General features: G+C 35.7%; 4 protein-coding genes across 5 annotated transcripts; 2 read left to right on the forward strand and 2 right to left on the reverse strand.

Moving 5' to 3' along the window:
* Positions 1-252: 252 nt before the first annotated feature.
* LOC132627426 (uncharacterized) lies at positions 253-5386 on the reverse strand. 2 transcript variants are annotated; one of them, XM_060342770.1, is made up of 7 exons: positions 5234-5386; positions 4965-5068; positions 4484-4616; positions 4236-4339; positions 1757-1928; positions 1510-1650; positions 253-1435 (listed from the first exon to the last, which is right to left on the reverse strand). In XM_060342770.1, the coding sequence occupies exons 2-7, from the start codon at positions 5006-5008 to the stop codon at positions 449-451; spliced, it is 1581 nt and encodes a 526-aa protein (XP_060198753.1). In that variant the 5' UTR covers positions 5009-5068; positions 5234-5386; the 3' UTR covers positions 253-448. The 2 variants fall into 2 exon arrangements, with proteins under 2 accessions (XP_060198753.1, XP_060198754.1); XM_060342771.1 differs by having other exon boundaries at positions 4965-5033; positions 5234-5370.
* A 1043-nt stretch (positions 5387-6429) lies between these two features.
* Positions 6430-7875, forward strand: LOC132628959 (uncharacterized). Its single transcript, XM_060344712.1, has 2 exons — positions 6430-6441; positions 6934-7875. Exons 1-2 carry the CDS (start codon positions 6430-6432, stop codon positions 7873-7875), a joined length of 954 nt encoding a protein of 317 aa, XP_060200695.1.
* A 24-nt stretch (positions 7876-7899) lies between these two features.
* On the forward strand, positions 7900-9336 carry LOC132628960 (uncharacterized). Its single transcript, XM_060344713.1, has one exon. The coding sequence runs from the start codon at positions 7900-7902 to the stop codon at positions 9334-9336; it is 1437 nt and encodes a 478-aa protein (XP_060200696.1).
* A 7200-nt stretch (positions 9337-16536) lies between these two features.
* On the reverse strand, positions 16537-19621 carry LOC132628961 (transcription termination factor MTERF6, chloroplastic/mitochondrial-like). The gene is made up of 4 exons (XM_060344714.1): positions 19489-19621; positions 18766-19031; positions 17219-17528; positions 16537-17135 (listed from the first exon to the last, which is right to left on the reverse strand). Exons 1-4 carry the CDS (start codon positions 19619-19621, stop codon positions 16729-16731), a joined length of 1116 nt encoding a protein of 371 aa, XP_060200697.1. The 3' UTR covers positions 16537-16728.
* Positions 19622-21904: the final 2283 nt, after the last annotated feature.

Genomic DNA, 21904 nt, shown 5'->3' on the forward strand with positions numbered 1-21904 from the left:
TACATGGTTAACCGGAACTGGTTTAACCGGTTCCGGTTTAGCCGGTCCGGTTACCGGTTAAAACCGGTTAACCCGAACCGATTAACAGGTTTAGATGAAAGGACGAATGTGTCGCAAGATAATGGCAAATATGTCAATAATAGACCACTTGCAAAGTTCATTTTACCACTCTTTGCCCAAGTTTTGGGCTCTTTCTGACTATTCAGATAAATACCGATGCTTTGATTTCAGAGTACCAGATCTACTCAGTGATACATTGATCTTTTCCCTTATTATTTTGTACTCCAAAGAAAATTTCTTACAAGCAAATTCTTGAACTGCATACTCTTTAACATACAAGGATCCTTTGAATGTACTACAGACAAAAGGGGTATAGAATAAACAAGAGAATCTCAAACTGACAACCAGCAAACAAACCAGAGCTTGCAAAAGGGTAGAGAAATACACTTCACTTATCATGGCTGGACTTGATATTATCTTTGAACGACTGTGAACGAGAACTGGGATTAGAGCCATTTGTTGCATTAAACAAGTTAGGATATGAATAATATGTTTCATCGTCCAGGGAAGGCAATCTCTGTGGTTGGTGAAGACCGGTCCCCTGACCAGGATGATGAATATGGGATGAGATGGGAGACTCCAAACCTACTGTTGAATCATCGTACGAAGGAATATTCGACACCTGATGCTCCAATGGGCTACCATGTGGGCTCGGGATACCATCAGAGTTTGATAATTGATGTTGGATGTGAGGTTCTCGTTTCTCAGCATAAAATGGGTTCTCACTGGGGCTTACAGGAACCTCTTCGCTCCTTTTCCTGGTAAGCTCACTGATTCTAACATGAGCAAGGCTGGCTGCTGAGCGAGCAGCAGCAGCTGCACGTTCAGCTGATTCAGCCGCAGCTTGGGCAGCAGCCAATACATCTTGCAAATCTACATCAATCTCATCTTTGGTCTTTGTAGTAGAGGGAGGTTGAGTACTTTGGGTTGTGGCACTTTCTGTTGAGGAGACTGGAGATGATTTTGGTGGGGGAACCATGAATGGCAAAAACTGTTTCTCCTCTTCAGGTGCGGATGAAGTGTCACCTGACCCAACATCTTTTGAAACTACCTTCTCTTGCAAAACTTCATCTCGCTCCACATTTTGTTTGTGAGATTTGGACTCACCGTCTTCAGAAGGCTTAGCTATGTAGTCATCATCGAAGTCAGATAGTGCAGAGGCAGGGAAAGGAAGCATTTCAGGGGCTGAAACTCCACCGGTGCTAGGTCGTACTGGCTGCTGCTTAGGGACTTCTGGAAAATCGAATGAGTCAAAATCAGCCTCAGATTCCGTTTGTTTATCATAGGCTTGATCTGATGAAGAGTGCCGCACCTCATCAAACCTTTCTTTGGGAAGAGGCACCTTAGCCCCACTAACAAATTGTGTAGGCCCATTCTGCAAAGCAAAGGGAAGAAATCATGACGATTCAAAACAGGACAATATCAAGCCTAGTAGAGACTGAAATATACCAGTAAGTCCTCATGTGACTTCAACAGCTCAGTTTCAGAAGCACTTGGATCCCAATCTAGCTCATGCTCCTCCGCAATTTCCTTTAGCAGCTTCATTTTCACATCAGGAGCAGGAGCTCGAATAGACAGCAGCTCTATCAACTGTCAGAGACCAACCAAAAAAAAAGAGAGAAAAATCAGAAACCTAGAAACAAGAAGCAGTTCCCCTTTCTGGTTTAGCTATGGCATAAAGGACAACTAAGGTAACCTGGCGATTGACACCACATTCTGGCATGAGCTCTGTAGCAGCAGCAATGAATTCCTTCCCATATTTACCGGCAAACATCATCTGAACCTGCAGCAGTTCTGGAAGATCTGCACATCTTGGTGCAGCAAAACAAACACTTGAAATAGCTTCTTTCAGATCTATCGGGCATTCCCTGGAAATTATACGAAGTTTGGGGGCTCAGCTCTTATCCAAATATTCAAGTTAAGAAAAATTGTCAACAGAATTCAACTAGAAGTCTAGAATATTAAGAATTGGAAAGAAAACCCCCACATTGCAGGACAGCTCAAGTTCAAGAGTATCACTTATTGGTTTCATTTTTACGAACTGCTGGCTAGTTCTCCAAGTATAGCATGAAAGCAGGTCTAGAGAGAAACATTACTATTGTACTTCATGCCTTAAAACAAAACACGAAGATGAAGCCCTCTGGCTCCACCTAGGAACTAGAGATCCACATTTATGGTCTCATGTAGATCGAATTATTTTAAGGTTTCACCTCCCATAAAATAAGCAAGAATAGCTTGTTCATTCTATGCCTTATAATAAAAATAAAAATCTATGCCTCATAATAAAAATAAAAATCTATGCCTCAGATACTTCCCGGTCATATAAGCAAGAAGTTCCGTAGGTTAATCCTTGTTTGGCTAAAATTGACTTCATGTAAAAGAACCAAACATGATCCTGCTGGATACATGCACATACTTTCATTTAATGAACCTACAACCAGGACAACCAAATTAGACTACATTCCAAAGTAGAAAACTTTTTCCTCAGAGTACATGAAGATTAGCAAATTAAAGGACTGTGATTCTTTAATTGGACCAAAGTTGCTCCATGAATAAGTTTACATATACAGTGCAGATAATTCTCCCCAAAAAAAAAATAAAAAAAAAATCAGCTAAGTGGAGTATAGCAGATCCAAAAGTTTGGTGCTGAAGGACATATGGAACTAAATGTTGCATCGGCAGTAGATAGAGAAGGCCAGAGGCAGAGATGGAGAAGAACATTTGATATCCTATACTATTTTTGTTATTATTCAACCTCATTCAGCTAAGTCTCCTAGTCTATATCAGGTGTCCAATTTTTTGACTTATTGCAGCTTGAATTAAGTTAAATGGATCTATTCTTTTAGAGCAAATCAAACTATAAAGATACACACGACTAGCATAAGTAAGCAAAAAAGCAATATACGTTACTTGTCAAAAAGGAAAAGCAGTTGTGCTATGAAGAAAGATTGTCTGTGGATTAAATGGTTATATGCTTTTTATATCAGGAATCAGGTTGTAGAATCAAATCATCAATGCTTATACCCAAGAATGCAGCCTGGGTAATCAGGAAGATCTTAGGCCTCAGAAGTCTCATTCTAGGACTTCAGTGTATACAAGATGACCTCATAAGCAGATTGACACAGATAAAGTCCGCTGATGGAAGATTTAGTATCAAATGCTTCAGCTTCAATATCCAAGGGTGCCTTGGAAGAGTATGATCATGCAGCCAAGTCTACATCCCAGGTTTAAATTCAATCTTTGGCTTGCAGCTCATGGTAGATTGCCTACCATGGATAGGCTTCAGAAATTTGGAATTCAAGTCCCTCAAACATGTGTTTTCTGTGGTCTAACTGATGAATTGTTTGGGCATCTGTTCTTTGATTGCATATATGTGAAAACTATTTGGTCCAGGCTGTTGACATGGCTGGGTCAATCCAAGCCAGTCACTACTTGGTAAGATGAGGTACAGTGGGTGACCAGCTGTGCTAAGAGGAAATCTGGATACTGGGCTATACTTTCTTATGTTTTTGGTATGTTTGTCTACTTGGTATGGAGGGACAGAAACAAGCTCAGATTTCAGGGTGGGAGTACTTCTGCAGACAGAATTGGTAGAGAGATTGCACTCCATATACACATCAGAGGCAACAAGATTCCCAGCTGGCAGCAGCATCTTGCTTCATTGAACTCATTTCCTTAGTGTGCAGTTTAAGTTCTGATGTAATATTTTTATGTTTACTAAATGCTAGTTGTGTTTGTGTATAGGCTTTGTCAATAGTAGAGTAGGATTTGGTCAGCAAGTCCTGGTTTGTAAAGAACATTTTGGTTGAATAGAAGGAAACTGTTTACCCAAAAAAAAAAAAAAGTGAGGGAGAAGAAAATAAGCTAAACTGCAATACTACAGGTAGGTCAACCAACATCTGGTAATGGTGTCAAACAGATTATATAACCACGAAAACCAAAAATCAACTGTTCTATGTGCACTTCGCCAAGGCACCATAGGTGCTCATCTGATGCATCATTTAGGAACCCTTTTATATTCTTTGTCACTCGCCCCGTATATTCTTTATCCTAAGATCCAACTAAAAGCATATTCAATTGGTCATCTATAAACTGAAGAACCATCCTAGGATACTGTAATTGTTCACACAATATAGAATCTTAAAAACATTAACACAACAAAGATAATACATTACCTTTGTGCTTCGATAATTGGAAGACGAACAGATATAAGCTCGCAAAACAGCTCAACTATCTCCTGTGCTGCCATCATTTTCTCCTCTCTTATGATATGCTCTACCTAAATAAGCAAACATCATAATCAAGCTCATTACAACCATCTATCAAAATACTTATGACCTTGCAGTATTTACGCGCGAAGAACATACAGCCTTGCACAAAGCATGGATTAAGGAATATAAGCAAAATAAGGTTCAGTTTATACCCGAATTCGAGCAGTAGCTTCCTGACCAGTCTCTAGTAACTTAGCTATTTCTTTTCTCATCTGCTTCAGCTGAATCTCCCTACGATTCCTCAGTAGTTTGATACGAGGAATCGTCAATTTTAATAGGGTTTTACTGCAAATAGTCAGACACCATCAGCAAATCACTAAAAATAACAAAGCTTAGCAACCCAGAAAGCCATGAAATACTATTTCACCATAGAGCTTTCATTCATATAAGAAAGACATCATTGTTCTCCCAATTTTCCTCAAAACAAAGTTGAGCAACCCATCAAAGTACAAGAAAGACATCATTTTTATCTCAAAAAATTGGAAATTCAAGAACCCCATGATCTCATCCCATACAAAATTGCCACTAGAATTGTTCTCCTAAATTAAATCTGCATAATAAGAAGGGACCCTTAACTAAAAATTACCCAAATCATAAAAATAAGATAGGCAAAGAGGGAAATTGAGGGGTTACCATTTGGCAGCTTTGAAACCTTTGGTGAAGAAAGAATCCATCATACACTTGGATTCAGATCTTCAATATCTGTTTGCAACAAAATCTTTTCAATTATCACTTACCTAAAACCACAAAAAGAAAAAAAGAGAGCAAAACATTGAGTACTAAAGAAAAAAAAAATCTATCTAATCAAACTTGGTAGTAGTATATCGAATTAAGCAAATATGATTCTTTTTTTTTTTTTTTTAAATAAAAAGAGATGAAAGACAAATACGATGAGGAAGTACCAAAGAAAATATGTGTTTTGTTTGATAGAAAAAACACAAAAGCTGTATATAAAGTCGAATGGGACGCGGACAAGATTTCAATGTCGACGACAACTGCAATTTCCTTAAGCTGTAAGCATTATTGGCTTTCAACTTTTAATTAATTTTACTCCAATATTTGGGATTAGGTGGTATATATTATGAATTTTCGAACTGACTAAAAAACTACCCCCCAAAAAAAAAAAAGAGATGATGAATTTGGGTTGGGTTTTGGTCCACTTGCTGATATTTCCCAACAAATGGGTCCCTAATACCGTATATAAAATTATCACCCCATTTGTCTTAATTTATGTAAATTTTTTTTTCTTTCGAAATTTAAACTGTATGAAATTTGATTAATATATTTTTTTGCCAAATTAATATGAAAAACTTGTAGCATATAGTATTTTTTTTTTATGTAGTTTTAAATATATTTTATGAGAAAATATTGAGTTAAACTAATTCAATTTAACTTCAAAGTTTAGTCAAATTAATTCTCCAAAAGCAAAAAAAAATATCACATAAATTGGAACAAAAGATTGTTCTTTTCAGTCACATATACTAATTTTTAAAGTTATCTTTAAAATTAGGTTATTATTGTTTAAATATTACTATATGTACCTAAATATTAGCGTTATAAATTATAGTAGTTCTTTATAGTTTGAGGCAGGGGCGGATCTATATATATCCCAGGGTGTTCATCCGAACCCCCTCAGTCGAAAAATTACACTGTTTATATAAGGCCAAATTTTTATTTTATGTGTATATATTTAATATTGAACCCCCTCAATACAAACGAAAGGCGCAGCTCAGTGGCGCAGGGGGTTCAGAGTTGCACGATGCACGTGGGTTCGAATCCCAGCAGCCCCGCTTGCAATATTTTTCTGAACATTTTATTTCAGCTGTTTCATTAAACAAAACGACGTAGTTTAGTAACGTTATATTTACTTAAAATAAATGGACAAAACGACCTAGTTTTGTAGGGGACAAGTCTAATTGGATTCAAATCCCTAAATAAGTCAAATATTAAACAAACCAAAGGTTTTCTTTCTCTTCTCTTCCGTCACTGTCACCTTTCTTTTATTTTTTTTTTGCTCAGTTTTGTTTGCTGATTTAGCCATTGCTGGTTGTCGACTTCGTCCTCTCCTTAACGTCGGTCGTCTCTCTGGTCTCCGTTCATGGCTTCTTCGGTAAGTTCTTAGTTTCCTCCTTTCTCCATTTTTTTTATCTTTTCTAAAATTCTATATATTTGCTTTATTGCGAGAATAAAATACTGGGTATGTTGTTGTTGTTGTTGTTGTTATTTTGAATATTTGCTTCAAAGTTTAGCTCGATTGCTTCAAATTTGCCCGGAGTGACTGAGAATTGGTCAGTTGCAAAATTTTCTCTCTTGCTTTTTAGATTATACCCATGAAGTATTTTTTGTATTTGGAGATATGATAGTTGAAAATGTCATTCTACTAATCAGTTAATCATTTTGGGAAATATTATAATGACTCAGTTTAGTTTCATGTATAATTAATTAGTGTACTGTGTAGAGATTAGATTTCTTGCTGTGTTTAAATTACTTATTTTAGGAAGAACAATTTATTCTAGGAAGAAGGAACTAAATGAGTAAAATTGTCTACAGAACTGTTTATTTCTTTTAAGTTCTAACAAAATTCTTATTTTTTACGATTCAGTCTCAACGTTCAGTGAAGAACTATTTTACGAAAGTACCAAGATCAAGTGTAGCTTCTTCTAGTCAATCTAACCAGGAAGCAAATGCCAACCATTCAGAAGTATCATTACCTTCTTCTCAAGTATTTGATTTGAGTACTTTAAATTATGATTCGGGTGAAAGAACCCCAATCTTGGACTATCATCCAAATCATCGTGATGTTATTAGAAGAGCATACCTTATTAATGGTCCTTGTCAACCTCTGTTGCTTCAGTATGAGTATCCTCAAACGAATATTTCTGGATCAATGCGCCGTTTTAATTCTGAATGGTTTGATGATGTATATCATGATTGGTTGGAGTATAGTGTTAGTAAAGATGCAGTCTATTGTTTGTATTGTTATCTATTTAAAGGCTACAACACCAATCAAGGTGGGGGTGAAATATTTTCAACTGTTGGGTTTAAGAGTTGGCAGAAAAAGAAGAATCTTGGAAAACATATTGGTCTACCGAACAACCCACATAACCAGTCAAAAAAGAAATGTCAAGATTTATTGCGGGTACAACAATCTATTCATTTTGCACTTGAGATGCAATTTAGTCAATTTAAGCATGCGTATTTGGTCCGCTTAAGTGCTTCCGTTGATGTAGTAAGACTTCTTATAACTCAAGGATTGACATTTCGAGGTCATGATGAATCTAAATCATCACTTAGTAGGGGTAATTTTCTTCAAATGATCTCATGGTATGCGAAAAAGTGTGATAATATTCGTGATTATGTACTGGAACATGCTCCTCAAAATAATCAAATGACTTCTCCAATGATTCAAAAAGATATTGTGAGTGCTTGTAAGATAGAAACAATTAAAGCTATTCTTGAGGAATTAAATGGTGACTACTTTTCTTTACTAGTTGATGAGTCTTTTGATGTGTCACGCAAGGAGAAAATGGCTATTGTCTTATGATATATTGATAGAAATGGATTTGTGATGGAGCGGCTTCTTGACATTGTTCATGTTCAAGATACTAGTGCTTTATCTCTAAAGAGGGCAATTGTTAATTTACTTGCTCAACATTCCTTAAGTCTATCATATGTGCGTGGACAATGTTACGATGGGGCAAGCAACATGCAAGGTGAGATCAATGGCCTTAAAATGTTGATTAGGCAAAAAAGTAGATCAGCCCATTCCATTCATTGTTTTGCTCATCAACTTCAACTAACTCTTGTTGCGGTTTCGAAAAAATGTATTGAAGTGGGAAAACTTGTAGTGTTGGTTTCAAATAATTTGAATGTATTGGGATATTCTTTTAAGCGTATGGATGAATTTCGAGATTCTCAAAAAGAAAGAATTCAAGAGGCATTAGATTTGGGTGAGCTTACAACCGGTAGTGGCTTGAATCAAGAACTTGGTCTTTCAAGAGCTTGTGATACGCGTTGGGGATCTCATTTTAAATCTTTCAACAATTTTATTCTTATGTTTGGCTCTATTCTTAATGTTCTTGAATCACTTGTTCTTGATGCACGATTATTGGATGAAAGAGCCAAGGCGATGGGATATCTTGAAGCTTGTCGAACATATGACATTGCGTTCATGTTGCATTTGATGAGTGATGTTTTAGCAATCACAAATGAGCTTAATAAATGCTTACAAAAAAAGGAGCAAGATTTGGCAAATGCCATGTTACTTGTTGAAGTAGCAAAAATAAGGTTGCAAGCATATAGGGATGAAGAATGGGATTCTCTTATTGCTAGGGTGTCTTTGTTTTGTATCAAGCATGAAATTTTGGTACCTAACTTTGAGGAGCCATATGTTAGCTCTTTAAGATCACGAAGGAGACTTGGTGACAATAAAGTCTCTCATCATTATGGTGTTGAGGTATTTTCCAATATTATTGATTGGCAACTTCAAGAACTTAAAGATCGTTTTGGCGAAGCGACGACTGATTTGCTTCATGGAATTTCTTGTTTGAATCCAATTGACTTGTTTTCAAGTTTTGATATCAGGAAAATAATGAAAAAGGCTAAATTATATCCTGATGACTTTAATGAATTCAATATGGGTTCTCTTGAGAATCAACTTGCAAGTTACATTATTGATGTTCGTGATGTTGATGAAAGGTTCTCCAATCTAAAAGGGCTTTGTGATCTTTCGAAAAAATTAGTTCAGACAAAGAAGCATTCAAATTATCCTCTTGTATTCCGCTTAGTGAAACTTTCTTTGCTTCTGCCGGTTGCCACTGCATCCGTTGAAAGAACTTTTTCAGCAATGAAGTTTATCAAGAATGACTTGCGGAGTCAAATGAGTGATGATTTTTTTAGCGGTTGTTTGGTGCCTTATCTAGAAAAAGATGTATTTGATAATGTTTCTAATGATGCTATTATTAAGACATTTCAAGATATGAAACCTCGTAGAGTACAATTGTAGAACTCCATGGTTCTTGCTTGTGTAGTCTAACTTAGTTTCTTTGTTTTTGCTTCAAAAGCTCCAAGCTTTTACTTTTGTAATATGGCATCTTCAAGTTGCCTTTATTAATGGAAACTTCTTACTTGATTAGCTTTTGCTTAGTTTATTACTTATATTGTGGCATTTTATTGTGATATTTTTCTTCATCATGAGCGGAGGTGCCTTCACCCAGCTTCGAGGTTTATGTACGCCTCAAGCAGGCCTTTGACAACACTATTCTAGCTTCGAGCATGATTTTTAGTATTGTCTGTGCAAGAGTGATGCTTGATTTATTATATAGGAATTAGTTCCTAGGTGTAGTTCTGCTTTGATTTCTAACAATTTGCTACATTGATGACATTGTCTCAGATATAGAAGCTCTTCCGAACCATTTACGGAGGAAGTATGCCTTACTGCGTGATTTAGATAAAAGTCTGCAATGTATTACTTATATTCCAAATTTTATATATTATTGGACTATTAAGGTTCTCTCATGCAAGTTAGTTGCTTTTTGACTTTCCATTGCTATGTGCTTCGTTAAGTATACTTTATGTATTTAAGTTATTCCTGATCCGACCAGCTCATTTGCCAACACAAGCGTGCTTATTTTATTTTTTGAACCCCCTGAATGGAAATCCTGCCTCCGCCACTGTCAATGACTAGCTAGCTCTACAATCTTGTTTTTGCTAAGACTCACTTGAGTTTTGAGAATGACAACTTGGGTTGTTGTACTGCTGTGTCCTTTGAAGTCTTTTGAGTGGAAGAATTTGTTCCTTGTCTGCATTGCCAAATGCCCCATAAGTTGAAGTGAGCAGAATGAAAAGAAGAAGAAAAATTGAATATGTCCAAAGAGACATTGTTTATTAAAGCTCACAACTTTTATGAAGATTGGAATTTGAAGGTACTTAGGAATGAAGAGAATGCAGGGGAAAGAAAATGGAAGAATGAGAAAAGAGGAGAGAGTGGAGTGTGGATGAGATTCTTAGGGGTTGGAATCAGGCATGAGAACAAAAGAGAGGCTGGCGATTAACGAGGTGGAATTAAAATTTAAAGTTTATGAGTTCTGAATTTATCATCGAACTCATAGCTTGTTCTAGTTATTGGGTTCATAATTAAATATTTATACATATTTAATGAATTTCCTAATATAAATATATGATTTAAGTAAAAATACTGGATTCGTTTTATCTCGCATCTAATATTGTAACTCCGCCCCTATCGCGAAGAGGACCCACAAATGCATGAAAAATTATTGGGAGTTCACGTGCATATACTCGGGAAGAGAAAGTTGATTGTGTAGTTGGACTATCTTTGGTTTGCTAAGACAAACAAAGATTAGAAGTACTCTCACTGTCCCTTCACGGAATCAACTGTGACAATACACAGTACCGAAGTGAAACAAGGGCTTTCTTCTGATTGAATGGAGGCACTGGAGTTTTGTAGAAAGAAAAAATAGGCAGTGGAGTTGGTGTTGTCAAGTTTGTCTATATGAAGCTTGCTTTAGTTTGTCCTTTTACTAATTACTACTCTGTCTCATTCATGTAATACACTTTTCTTTTTAATCTGTTAAAAAAAAAATGATACATTTTTATATTAAAAATAATGTAACTTAAAATTTTCCTTTTTACCCTTAATGAAATGAGTTAGAGCCACACATATATTCATGACTTGTTTTAGACTACAAGTCTCAAAACTTCGTGGCTAATTAAACTATATCACATAAATTAAGATGAAAGGATTAGTTATTATATGTCCATACAGCCATACCACGTAGGCCAAATTCCTAGAGTCTAAATTATAGATAAGCTTTCTACTTTCCTCGTATATTAATAGGCAAAACGTGATTGTCGATGCTGGAATCAATCTCTTTTAGTGTTTTACATGTCTTTTCTTTGTTTCTCATTCGTTAACGTCAATCTTTGGTTCAAGTATTAGTTGTTCTGGCAAATTGAATTTGCTTTAATGTTTTAGGAAAACAAGTTTAATTACTTATATTAGTACTTTTTTGAAAAGCTTCGCTTACTATTTCAAGTAGTTGAATACTTATTAATTAAGTGATACATGTAATGAGAGAGAGAGGATAATTTGGAATTTAAGTGTAACTCGTACTATATGAGCTTCCATCCTTTACTAGTTAGTGAATGATCAAAACCCAATATGTATTTAATTTATTTCCTCCCCTTTCCCTCTTTCCTCCTGATAACAACCAGACTGCCACAGAGGCGGAGCTACAGGGGTGCAAAGGGTGGCAATCGAACCCCCTTCGTCGGAAAATTGCACTATATATATGGTGAATTTTTCTATTCATGTACAAATATTATTTTTGCATCCCCTTAACAAATGGAGATTTCAGATCAGTGGATGAGGCGCCTGTGATTGAGCCCGCGGTCGCGGGTTTGATTCTCGACAATGACACCTTTTTTAACATTTTTCATCCAGTCCCTTTAAAAAAAAAAAAGATTAACAAAAACTTAGTGGTATAACAGTAAAGCAAAGTGGTATACTTAGTGGAGGGATATTATTAATATTAAATAGCAAGTCCAACAAATAACAGTAAAGCAAAGACCCATCTAAACGATGTGGTCCAAATATAATCAACAAAAGCAAAAAGAGCCGACCAAACATCACACCACTCCAACATTTAGGAAAGTTGTCGATCAGTCAACTTCGCCGGAGCAAAGGCATCGCACTTCCGCCTTCACTTCTTTGTCAACTCAATTGTGCTGCTGCCTTCGCCCATGGCTTCCAATTCCAAGGTTTTTTTTTTTTTTTCTCTTTTTTTTTTTTTACCATACTCAAAATCACAACAAACCCATTATTGTTTCTTGTTAGTTGTTAATCAACCCATTTTGTGAAATGGGTAGCTGACCCATTTTCCATCCATGAACCCCAAGCCTTGATTGTTTTAATTCTAAATGTTGTTTGTTTGCAAAATTGGTCTTCTAGATATTTATTTTCAGCTAATAAAAGAATCAAAGTGTAGATTTTTATTTAGTAATCAATTCCCTTTTATGTGTGCTGGATTGTGAATTTGTGGTTAAGTTGTTTTCTTGATTATTGAGACATTTGGTAGAGTTTTTTATAATATAGGATCATCTGTAGGCATTTGAAATGGGATATGCTTGCTTAAGGTTACTGTTTATTTTTTAATTTTCTTGAACCCCTTATCAAATTTTCTGGCTCCGCTCCTGGTTTGAGGTATTTAAATATTTGAAACAGTTGTGGATAAAGGAGGAAAAGAAAAAAAAACCGTTTACCTCTTCGAATAGCATCTAAATTTTTTTGGATATAATATTATTATTAGTTGGTGAGTTTAGACTAGAGAAAGCACCCATTAGTATTGCCCTTGTGATATTTGTATTTTTCCACTAATTTTGAAATTTTGAGGGACTCTTACAACATTTTATGTGTGTGTTCTCTGATACGGCATTATACGATGCAAAAACATAGTAAGCCCGAGCCAACAGATACAGTGTCCATGAGTCCATCACAAAATATGTAATTCAATTTTTGAAGTTACTTGTGTAGGAGGCAAGTATTTTTGCAATTTTATATATCGTATGTCCTTGAATGTGGAAAAAGGAGTACCTAAGAGATTTCTTTATTATTTTTATTGGCTTAGTTCAGAAAGGCCATGGTAAATCCTTTTCCTTTTTTCCGATTTAATTCCATCATATTGACCCGATTAAATTTGAATTCTCATCCATAGACACCAAAGGGTACTCATGTTAGAGAGTTCTTCATTCTCATAGCTCAAAAGCAAGACCACTAGCCAACATGAAAGGGCTTAGACCATCTTGCTAGAGGCGAATTTAGGTATAAATTTTGGGTCACGTGAACACATGATTACTCAACTAAACTCGATATATTATGTGTATAATTTTGAAAATATATCTAATATTAACTGAAGGAATACATGGTCAAACTAGGCCTAGTGGAGCACTAGTTAGGGGTTGTGTTTATTTCCTCAAGGTCCCGAGATGGGACCCGAGCTCCTGCAAGTTTTATGCTTTTTCCCCCCTAAAGCAGCCTTTTAACTTTCCTTTTTATATTATTCTAAATCCTTTTTCTTCTATAATTTTAATTACCCAAAAGTTAAAAACGTATTTCTTTGTTTATATTACATCTAATGACTTTTTTCCCCTTTATCTCAGTCCCAGTGTGGCTGATCATCCTCTCGGATCAGCTACTGATCATCGCCTTGGTAAGCTATTGCCTCACCAACTAGCTAATCAGACGCGAGCCCCTCCTCGGGCGGATTCCTTAGTTTTTGGCCTTATCTTGCAGGTGACGACGACGTCGAGTTGACGGCAGAGAAAGACTCAGCATTCAGGCGAGCCACCCGGTGATGTGGTACGTAGTGGGTTTAGTACGCCCCGCCCAAACATATTTCTAATTACCCAAGTCTCAAAAGGCAAAAGAAATAAAAAAAAAACCCCATAGGCGCTAAGCTGCAATGAACCAAAGGCAAAAGAAATAGAAAAACCCCACAGCTAATGGTGAACCCATCCTCTTGAAATCCGGGATTCGCCTCATATTGCCACACCTTTGGTGATAGTAGTGTGAACTATACATTATGCCCAAAGCTCTAGCTCCACCACATTACACCTAATCAATTTTGAAAGTCTTTTCAACTTGCGTGCATCCAGATCTGGTTTCTTTTTCTTGGAAGGTGTTAGGTGTTAAGGCTCAAATGCAAAATCACGACGATTATTTTTCTTGTTTACGAGCCAACTTGCGTGCATCCTGATAAGTAAAATACCAATGTAGCATTGACCAATTTTATACATGAGATCTGGTTGCTATTTTCTTGTTACAGAATTGATCTACCTGCAGTAAAAGTGGTAGCAGAGTCTGAATGAAACTGAAAGGATGGTTAAGAGCAGCAGCTTGTGGGGGTTTCTTTAAGAGAATAAGGCTGGATAAACAAGAAACCTTATACAAGGTTATCGATAATGATGTTGAAGAGAAATACCACATCTCTGAGGTATTTATCAAACAAATTCGCCAATATGGTAAACAATATTTTTTCTCCATGCGAAAGGAGAAGTTGACGCAACAAGTGTGCTTCCAAGCAATGGACTAAGAATAGAACAAAGAAACAAACTAGATCAACCATTCATAAGATGAAAGCTGTTAGATTTATCAAAACTAAAACAGGCTAGAATGGTTACCAAAAGGAGTTTGCTCTACTTCAGTGGTAACCATAGGTGTTCATCAAGAACAACAAGGTCATGTTTTTTTGACAAGAAAAAATAAAAAATAAAAAAATCAAGAGCAACAAGGTTTTGTTTATCCCCAAGCTATAAGATCAATTCTTTCCTAAGCCAAAACCACCCTATATATAGTCTAGGGAAATTAACACAAGCAAGCCCGTGAGGTATATACATGAAATGTGCCTTAAATTGAGCAACACAAAATATCTGGCCAAACTGTTTAGGACTGGTCGATCAACATATTTGTGCAATCACAATCAAGCTTAAATTTGGTCCAGCGAGTCCCAATTTCAGACCCTGTCAGGACCTTGGTCTTCAATATGAGCCTTGGTGTGAATGCGCCGGAACACAGATGACATAATGATTAGTTGATACCTCCTAAACTAAATGAACAAGAAATGAGAAACCCATTTTAGGCTCAGAAACGTGCCAATACTTTGCTTAGGTAATGAAATAGGATAACCTAATGAAGCAACACATGTTTTGTTACTGCTAGTAGAAAACAAAAGAATCATATTCGCTTTTGCATCCCAACATCATTTGCATTTGCTACGTAATACAAGAACCTGCAGTTTTTTAAACAATGATTTCGATATTGCAGCCACGTATATGATGGTTTGGGCATGTGATGCGGAGAGACACAAATGCCCCAGTGCGGAGGTGCGAGAGGCTGGCTATGGACGGCTTCAGAAGAGGTAGAGGTAGGCCGAAGAAGCATTGGGGAGAGGTGATTAGACAGGACATGGCGCATCTTCAGCTTACCGAGGACATGACCTTAGATAGGAGGGTATGGAGGACTCAGATTAGGGTAGAAAGCTAGTAGGTAGTCGCGTTTATCCTTTCTTGCGAGTAGTTGCATTGATCTTTAGTTTCTTGCCCCTTGATTTGTGCGAGTATCTATTTGCACAGAATGGTTTATCATGGCTTATTCACTTTCGCCGTTTTCATTTTCATAATTGCTTTGAATTATTTACCCATATCTAACCTTTCCTATGCTTTTTCTTGAGCCGAGGCTCTTCCGGAAACAGCCTCCCTACCTACGGTAGGGGTAAGGTTTGCGTACAATTTACCCTCCCCAGACCCCACATTGTGGGACTCACTGGGTACGTCGTTGTTGTATAGCACAATTGACATCCTTTCCTCACAATATTTCTTCCATGTAGTATCTTTCATCACAAATGAATCTTACGGTATTCCATTCTCTCTATTTTTATCTGACCATACCAGAAAGAATGGTACTATAAAACATGCTTAGCTTTTGATTACAACATGCCGCTGATATCTATACAGAATCAACAAGGGAATCAGCAATCCAAACCGAAACAAAAATTTAAAGACGAAAAAAGAAAGAGCCTGTTTGGAACAATTTTTTGAAAAGCAACAATAGGATATCTCAACTGGAAAAGTGTAACGACATTCATACAATCAGGCATTTCCTTGCAAGACAGGAATATTCACTTCGAAAGGGAAATTTCTTGACCTGATACATGATTTGAGCACGGAAAACTCATGACAATATCCATTATGTACTGAGTTTCAATCGGTGCGCTATTGGTCATAAGGGATTTCTTGGCTATAATTAAAAAAGAAAAAAAAAGAAAAGAAAAAAGAAAAGGAGGCTCTATAAAAGGAACAGAGTCAAGTTCCTTTTGAGTAAAACAAGATTGAATCACACCTCAATGCATTCTACTAGTAAAGGATTTATGTCAATATGGGTAGATTACCCACAATCCCAATTTACGTGACACTTTCCCTTTTAGTCAATTCCCAAGAAAAATAACACCTTTCTATATTTAGTAATAATTTAACTTTAAACTTCTCATTTTACCCTTTACCCTTAATGAGATGATTTATAATCATACAAACATCTATGGATTGTTTTAGACCACAAGTTTCAATAGTAATCCTTTTATTCTTAAGCTTTGTGCCCAGTCAAACACATTCGCATAAATTGGGACAGAGGGAGTACTTACCAATGGCTTCATTTCGTTTCCAATTTGCACAATCAGATAATGGCAATACAGCATCTAGTCTAACAGTGACATATATAGTCCCTAATTTGAAAAAAGAAACCAAAAGAAACGAATTACAGCAATAACAAAAACGGAATAAGAAAAATTGCTTACCTCTCAACAAAGTGGAACCTGATAATATCTATTCATCCAACACTTTTCATGTACGACTCATATGCAATGGGTATTTTATCCTTGTAAGGCAGCAAACATTCTTCCATAAACTTTGATGGTGTCATTTTAGCAGCTGAGTATATCCCCACACCTTTTTTGAGAAGCTTGTCAATAAAAATTTTCAAGACCTTATATCTTGGGATGATTCTCTTTTCCAAACTATATTTTAACAGATTAGGACGAGATGCTAAATACTCTGACGTGCAGCCAACTTCATTCATGAGAAAAGTTAAATGTTTACATATTGTCGCCTCCAAGCATCTCAAACAAGAAGGTTGCTTTCTGATCATGGTTCTTATATTTTCATCAGACCAACCATAATCTTCTTTGTTAAAGTTGACTGACGGAACGAAATGATGGCAGCAATTCCATAGAGAAACTTACCCGATTCACGGGGGATTCCAAGGTCCCTTTCCAATCTATGAATAACATCCTCAAACCATCCAGGATTCCGCGTTATACATGCTGGGTAACGCAATATAAACTTCCTAATTTTCTCATCTGAAAGCCCAGTATCTTGAAGCAACAACACATTAGTTGCAATTGTCTTGGGAGCATTACATCTAAGCAACCAAGAATTCTTTTTTAAAGCCTTAACAACATTTTCATCACTACCCAATAAATTTCTAAGATAATCAAGTGAAGGTCTAATACAAGTATCCAAACCGTTTCTCAAAATATTATGCTTCACCGTCATAAACTTGTATAAGTCAGTCCCAGAAAGGCCAATTTCTTGAAAAATATCCAGTTTAGGTTTGAGGGTTTTGTCTACCTTGGAGAATAGTAATGTTCTTGGATTGGGTATTATCAAAACCATTTTTTTTAAAGAAATCAACCACAAATTGTGGGTTTCGAACGGGTTACCTTGGTGCTTGTTGTGACTGCTTCTTCTCTTGAAAAATAAGAGAATTAACAAGAAAGTCCAACAAGAAATTGGTTGTTGGTGAAGCATTGGTAGAGTAATGAAGAACAAATCTGAAATGGTGTGGATTCTTGACTCCATTGGCATGAATCCCAGTTATTCGAGCTAACATTAGTTAACAATGTAGTAGTGAACAAATGGAAATTGAAGTATAAAAGATTTGGTTTTTTTATTTGTATAGTCACTCTAGCAAATGAGGTTTTATGATAGTAGATATTTATATAATTATAAATTATCTCATTAGAAATAAAATAATGAGAAGTTTAAAATTAAATTATTACTCCTTGCGTTTCAATTTAAGTGTTTTAGTTTTCGGGGAGACTTTTCAATCTTACGATTATAAATTAAAGATGTGTGTTGCGGTTTTTAATATGTCATTAATAATGTTTGAATTGTGTAGAGAGAGACACTCTTTTTGAAACAAAGAAATGTAAGATACTTAAGTTGGGTCGGAGACAGTACTAGTATAAGTTATTTTTTTGGAACAAACTAAAATAATAATAAAAAAAAAGTATCACATAAATTGAGATGAAAAAATATATCATTTCAGGAAAACAAAGAAGAAAAATGTGGTTGATGAAACTGGACACAAAAATTTCCTTTCTTTTTTAAATTGTCCTTCTTAATAGAAAAACCAACCAAGTATTGTCGAAATTCAATATCTTTTCGAATTCATACATTGTAATGTACGGAGTCCACAAGAAAAATGAAGAATTTAAAGGAAAATGTGCTAATAACTTTGGCACTTCATCGTACCAAGAAGAGTTAGAAGGAAAATAAATTGATAAAATCACTTTGAAATTCGACAGTACCTAACTGCTAGCCGATACTCTCCTTCGGTTTGAAGATAGAAACAACAAGAGATTTCTTTTTTTTCTTTTTTCATACACATCTCACATGAGAATGTCAAGGGCAATGTAGCAACTAATCCAAAAATAAAAGAAAGTGAGGATATATTCGTCTAAGCACAAGTTTTTTTTATTCTCACGTCAGAAATACCATAGTCTCTCAACAACAATATATTAGTCTCCATAGTATGATGAGCACCAAAAGTAAGCAATCAAGGAGCTCTCTTTATAGCCTTAACTATATTTTCATCACTACCCAAAGTTCTCCTAAGCAAATCAATGGTAGGTTTCAAATGAGTATCTAAACCTCGGTCAACAATTGTTGTATCTTTAGCAATTACATTCACCAAGTCTGACCCAGATAACCCAAGATCCATAAGGCACTGGAATTTGGGTTTTAGAGTTTTTGAAACATCATAGAATAGCAATTTGGGTACTCTAGAAACTATTTCTTTCATCTGGGCCTTGTCTAAACCTGTTTGTTTCAAGAAATTGAGCACTAAATCTGGATTCTTTAAGAATTTCCATAAAGTTACCTTAGAAGAAGTAGAGGTTGCTTCTTTTTCGGAGAATCAACCAGGTATTTCACCAAGAAATGGGTTGAGGTTGATGAGTAGAGATATTGAGATTTTAAAGTGTACAAGCCAAAGCCATTGCAGAGAGATAAAACAACAGCTTTGACTCTGAACCTGATGAGCATTACAAGGGTTTATGCTAATAATGTGTATTAACGTTTCAAGGGTTTTAGGAGACCTCTCCAGAAATGGGTATTAGTGTTTACAGTCTCATCAAATTTGAGCAGAAAATTGAGAGAAAGGGCCCAAAATAGTACATGATGTATACTAAAGTTGAGCACTTTTAGTCACACTCCAAACATTACGTTAAGTTTTAACTAACAAAGACATCACCTAATTAAACAGCAAAGGAATGAAAATCATTCTTCTTGAGAACACGTACATTACCTGTGTATTCTCTTCCTTGTAATATTAGCAATAATAAAATCTCTTCCTGAGATAATGGATTGAGATTTTTGTCAAGATTTTCAGCTAACTGAATCATGCTCCCCATCAGATGCAGTGGACTAGTAGTATTCATTCCTCAGTCTTTCATGTTGTTGAGCTCTTGGGACGTAGTCACGAAAGAAGGCTTCTTTTGTACCCTAATTAGTTGATTCCAAGTCAATACTCACGCATGTCTGTTTCTACTGTAAAGAATAACCAGTCCAACTAAATATTTGTTTCCCTTAGCTAGCAGACATTATGTTTTAAAACTAGTCCTTTCTTTAGTGTTGGACTTTCAAGTAATTGAAACCTTTTTAGCCGTATTGCAAATTCAACTTATCAACAAAGGTTTAATCATCAATTACTCTCAAGAACTCTTCTTTCTCTTTTTTTTTCTTTGGTAAATTAGGACTCGTGACCAGTGTTTTATGGAGATGAGCGTGGATTTGTTGGGAAAATATCTCACATGATGAGCCCGTGACTCCATTTTCATCTCTGTTATAATTTAACGAAAATTTTGGAGTGTGACTAAAAGTGTACCACTTTAGTGAACATTGTCTACTATTAGTGCTCCAAGTAAAAGAATACAGGTGATTTTGAGTCCAAGCCCAAAGATAATGTACTATTTCAGGCCTTTTCGCGAAAATTGACTATATTGTATAACTCAATAGCATTTCCAAAAAGAAAAAAAAAATTAAACAATCAGAGCTTTCTATAATTATCATTCGTTATAACAACATTTCACTGTATTGGTCCAATTTTCTCCAGGGCCGATTTTTTATGTCATATTTTACTTCTCTATAACAAAATTATATCTATAATAGTAATCACTTTAATTAAAGCAGTACACTCTTTGTAAAATTAATTCTCTATAATAGACATGCTCAAATATTTTGTAAGAAATATATATGTATAAAAATATGACAATCATTATTAATGTCATGCACATAGTAAATTTCAAGTATGAATAACTAAAAAGAAAAATATTATATTTCTCATAGTAATCTGATTTAGTCTTACAATATTTCAAAGACTAATTACAACTACCAAAATCAGGGAAATATGTATCAAATTTATAAAATAAAAGAAACGGTAGATATGAAATATGTGATTTTGAAAGTTTGCAAGACTAGGTCAGATTACTATGAGAAATACAATTTATTAGTCTTTTCAAATTTTAATTAATGAAATATGAAAATCAATTAAGATTTTAAAATTAATGAGTAGTTTGTTTTCGTTTATAGCATAAAAAGTATAAATTTTTTTTGCGTACTCTTATTTATAACAGCCAAATGAGATCTAAACATCAAGTGTCAGTATGCATGTAACACCCCGGATCTTAAAATAAAGGTTAGACCCGTATTGTTAGAGTTTCAAAGGAAATTTGAAGGTTTGAACGTTTTGCAAAAGTGGCTGATGGGCCTTCTTCGGGTAACCATAACACCTTGATTCGTTGGGAATTTGAAAAATGTTCCTTAACAAAAGTTGTAGTAAATAGAAATACCTTTCCAGGCATATAAGGATCAGGCCAATCGGAGTCCGGATCAAGGAGATATGATCATTTCAAAATGGCTAATAGAGTGGTGCTCATATTCGATAGAATCGACTAAGTTTTCGCTAGGTCTTCCTTCCAGCCCGATTTAGTGAAAATATGTTAAGAATTTAAGAAAACTTTAAACATGGAAGTTATAGCCCTTTGAAATAGCTTTCCAATGGTATATTGTGGAGCCCAAAGGGAGCTCTGTGCTAGGAGTTATGCCCATTTTACTGAATGTTATTAACTGAGTGTAAAATTGACAGGGGAGGGCGAGCTCGAGCGAGGCAAGTGCTCACCTTGAACCGCGCTCAGCGAGGTTGGGGTCCAAAAGTGGGAAAAATTCAAGAAAATTGTCTAAGTGTAAAATGGACAAGGGAGCTCGCCCCAAAGCGAGGCAGGGGCAAGCCATAGACCGCGCTCGGCAAGCCTAGGGTCCAAAATGCCCCATGCTATAAATTTAACACTTAACTCGAAATTTCAGTTATTAGACATTACAACTTCGTTCTAAAGCCCTGAGCAGCCATTTTTCCTCCTCTCCTCTTCCTCCCACGTTAAAGTAAGATCACTCTAATGATTCCTAAGTAATTCCAACAATTATTCATGATTAGTAACATGATTCTTCAACCAAAACATAGGATTTCCAAGGTAAATCCTTCCCAAGTGATTCAAAGCTAGAGTTTTAGTGTTCTACGTCAGAAAAGCAGTTTAGTTCGTTGGATTAGAGCGATTACAGGTATGTGAGGCTAACTATCTACATTAGGGAATGTTCATGATTCTCCCTACGCCTTATTCTTCATACTTATCAGTAAATTGACTCAGAATATAGTTTAGCCCTAGTTT

Source organism: Lycium barbarum, chromosome 2 (assembly GCF_019175385.1).
Source record: "Lycium barbarum isolate Lr01 chromosome 2, ASM1917538v2, whole genome shotgun sequence".
In the NCBI taxonomy this organism is placed as follows: Eukaryota; Viridiplantae; Streptophyta; class Magnoliopsida; order Solanales; family Solanaceae; genus Lycium; species Lycium barbarum.

Coding starts and splice junctions, on each gene's coding strand:
- LOC132627426 (XM_060342770.1), bottom strand. CDS start 5,008: ATGATGGATTCTTTCTTCACCAAAGGTTTCAAAGCTGCCAAATG. Junction 4,340..4,483: donor AAGCTACTGCTCGAATTCGG/GTATAAACTGAA, acceptor TTGCTTATTTAG/GTAGAGCATATCATAAGAGA. Junction 1,651..1,756: donor AATGTGGTGTCAATCGCCAG/GTTACCTTAGTT, acceptor GGTCTCTGACAG/TTGATAGAGCTGCTGTCTAT.
- LOC132628960 (XM_060344713.1), top strand. CDS start 7,900: ATGGAGCGGCTTCTTGACATTGTTCATGTTCAAGATACTAGTGCTTTA.
- LOC132628961 (XM_060344714.1), bottom strand. CDS start 19,621: ATGAATACTACTAGTCCACTGCATCTGATGGGGAGCATGATTCAGTTA. Junction 19,032..19,488: donor ACAAGGAAGAGAATACACAG/GTAATGTACGTG, acceptor TAAAGAATCCAG/ATTTAGTGCTCAATTTCTTG. Junction 17,136..17,218: donor TATATTGCGTTACCCAGCAT/GTATAACGCGGA, acceptor GAATCGGGTAAG/TTTCTCTATGGAATTGCTGC.